The following is a 2,898-nucleotide window of genomic DNA, read 5'->3' on the forward strand; positions in this document are numbered from 1 at the left end:
TATATAGTCAACCAGTTTAACTATTGTCAGAATTTATTACACTTAGCATTCATTCTTGGACCCCATCCATTTCTTCATGTTGGGATCCTACAATTATAATGGGCACACAAAGGTAAATAAGGCGCTCACTCTTCCCTTTGGAGAGGGCTACAACATTTACACGCTCAGAACTTGCTCCAACAACTCATTACAGTAAAGAAACATCCATCAAAAGTTGAGACCAGAAGTGTAGGTGGCCTTGGGAGACCAGTTCCTTGGGATCACATCTCTTGCTGAGAGGGTGTTTTGAGAGGTCAGTGTGGTGAGCTTTACCGAGAAGGGGCCCTGCAGAGGCCCCCCAGTGATGCACCAAGTTGCTCCCCACACGTGCTGCATCTCTTGCCACTCCACAGAATTTGCCTGCGAGATTTGCTAGTTGTTGAAATCCATATTACAAACTGAGTTCTTTACTAAAAGTTTAACCTTTTGAATTAAATGACCAATCAATCACTACACTGATATGCCATATTCTTCGCATATATCAGGAGTTTCCTGCGAGATTTTAGGCATGATGAAGGGTTTAGGCATTTTAGTTTGGTCTTTGACAAAGACTTTGAAGTATCTACTTTAAGAACCCAAAAAGGGACTAATCTTCCATAAAGAGTTCTAGGATTAGGTAGCTAGTAAACAAGAGAACTTTAATTAATGTTAGGTAGCAACAAGAGCACACGTGACTAAAATCCATGAGTAAAATACCAAATGTTTGTTAAAGCAACATGAAGAGCTTTGATGTGGACAGAATAGGAAATGATTCTTTAATGAACAGTCATTGATGGATCGCTAAGAACAAAGATAGGTTTTTAAGGCAAATCAAAGCTGACAGTATCTATTCTATATTCATATGGAAGAAAAGAAGCCGAGTTGCACACAAAAAGAAACAGTAGGCAATGTGCAGCATTGAGAAGCGAGATTTTATTTGAGAAGGGAAAGTTTACTTGTTTGATTTGCATGGATCCAATATCTCCATCAGCATCCTCAAACTCCACAAGAAGAGATAGCCAATAGTTTGTGGAACCTTCATTTACATGGAAGGTAATGTTCTTCCCAGGATACTTGCATGGGGTCCTGTAAAAATCAACTCTTCCCAGTTAAATATTTGTTCTAATTGAGAATCAAACCAAAGGATTGTCTACTTTTCATGGCATAGAAGAGGATGTAATTTGTGAAATGTGCATAATGATTACCTTCGGAAGATGACAGAGATCTCGCCGCGGTTGCGTAGCTGGGCGGCCTCGCCGGAGACGGCCATGCGGCCGAAGGCGGCGCCGCTGAGGTCGAAGTGGATGTGACCGGAGGCGCAGTAACCGCCGGGACACTCGTCGGTGACGATGACGGTGACGGGGCGGAGGGAGCAGATGGCGGCGTCGAGGCAGCGTACCTTGTAACAGGCGCCGCACCCCTCGCCGCCCTTGAAAAGCACCGGGCTCACCGCTCCCACCCGCGCTCGCAGCGGCCGCACGTCGACCAGCGTCCCGTACCCACACGCCCCGCCTGCCGTTAATTTACAACCCTAATTTTAACACTTTAAATCATTATAACTAACGTTTGCGCATACGAGGAAAATTTCAATTTGCCCATTTAAAGTTTTTTAATAAACTTTAATTCATCTCTTTCTTTCAGGAATATTAAACTACTAGAGATGAAATGCAAATTTTACAAAATTGTCGGGCGGCAAACTGAGATTTTCCACTCCCGCACTCTTCCCTGTTCCAGGAACATGGCAACGGCCACAACTCTACAGAACTCGTATATAACGACCCACTCTAGCCGTCCGATCTCAATCCGACGGGCATCAGAGGGAATCACCCCCGCCGGCTGAGCTCGGTGGCGATCTAGCTATCCGGCGAGCTATCAGAGGGAAAGCACAACTCTTTCTGCAATTTATGTAACGCTAGCTGGTAGAGGGAACCGAGGGGAGGGGCTCACCGTCACTACCGTCGCCGTCCGGATTGCCGTACCAAGTCGCGGTTGCAGGGTGCCAATGCGGGTCGAACGCAGCGCCGCCGTCGAGACGGCGGAGCAAACCCAACCACGAGAGCACGAGGAAGGAATAGAAGAAGGAAGAAGAAGCCATCGATTGTTAACGTATTTTCTCCTTCCGCTCGCTGCTTCTCTTTCTCTCTCTTTCTCGTTAATTGTTATATAGACCAAATAAAGGGGCAAATGTGGAACTAAATTTTTCTCGTTAAATTAATCGTATTATTATCCTCTTTACTTACTCTTCTGATACGAAATTACCGGCTTGCCCTTTTATTTTAAATTTGTTAACTGTATGGAAAATCCTATAAAAACATAATAAAAAGGAAAATCGATCACTGAGGCCATTTCGGTCATTTAAATACGCCACCAGAAAGGACACCGAACACCAACGTTACTCATTTTAATAAACGCCCACGAGAATGCCCTCGGAGTCGCAGTAAATGAACTGTCACATGGGTAGAGTAACACTGTCGCGAGAGCCGCAACGGAACTAACGTCGGGCTTCCGCGATCCGACGGCATGGCACCGCCGCGGCGAAATTAGACGGCCAAGATGAGACGATCATGGTACCGTTGGAATCGAATCCAGCGGACAAAGGAGCCATCGCCTTCTCGTGATTCGGGCGATTCAATAATGAATAATAACGCTCTTGTTTTGTCTGCGCCATTAATAATGGACCAATGCTTGCAGTCAAAACCATAATTTTATTAAAATTCTTTTTAAAAAATAAAATAATAATAATTATTATTATTGTTGTTGTTGTGGAGTTTGACGCAGATGAAACGGAAAGAAGGAAGAATGGGCCTGGGAAGGAGAGATTGGCAGTCACTGCATTCAGACTTGCCTCTGGTCTTTTGTACCGTGAAGTCTTTGTTTGTT

At 44.7% G+C, this 2,898-nt stretch overlaps 1 protein-coding gene across 1 annotated transcript; it reads right to left on the reverse strand.

Moving 5' to 3' along the window:
• Positions 1–2,148, reverse strand: LOC121989062 (expansin-B16-like). Its single transcript, XM_042542878.1, has 4 exons — positions 1,966–2,148; positions 1,224–1,530; positions 975–1,104; positions 1–399 (listed from the first exon to the last, which is right to left on the reverse strand). The coding sequence occupies exons 1-4, from the start codon at positions 2,111–2,113 to the stop codon at positions 208–210; spliced, it is 777 nt and encodes a 258-aa protein (XP_042398812.1). The 5' UTR covers positions 2,114–2,148; the 3' UTR covers positions 1–207.
• Between the last annotated feature and the right edge of the window lie 750 nt (positions 2,149–2,898).

This window comes from Zingiber officinale, chromosome 6B (assembly GCF_018446385.1).
Source record: "Zingiber officinale cultivar Zhangliang chromosome 6B, Zo_v1.1, whole genome shotgun sequence".
In the NCBI taxonomy this organism is placed as follows: Eukaryota; Viridiplantae; Streptophyta; class Magnoliopsida; order Zingiberales; family Zingiberaceae; genus Zingiber; species Zingiber officinale.

What these genes read in the sequence shown, in the direction of transcription:
- LOC121989062 (XM_042542878.1), bottom strand. Translation starts at nt 2,113, where the DNA reads ATGGCTTCTTCTTCCTTCTTCTATTCCTTCCTCGTGCTCTCGTGGTTG. An exon ending in GGACGGCGACGGTAGTGACG is followed by an intron (nt 1,531 to 1,965) that starts GTGAGCCCCTCC and finishes AATTAACGGCAG; the next exon opens with GCGGGGCGTGTGGGTACGGG. An exon ending in ATCTCTGTCATCTTCCGAAG is followed by an intron (nt 1,105 to 1,223) that starts GTAATCATTATG and finishes TGATTTTTACAG; the next exon opens with GACCCCATGCAAGTATCCTG.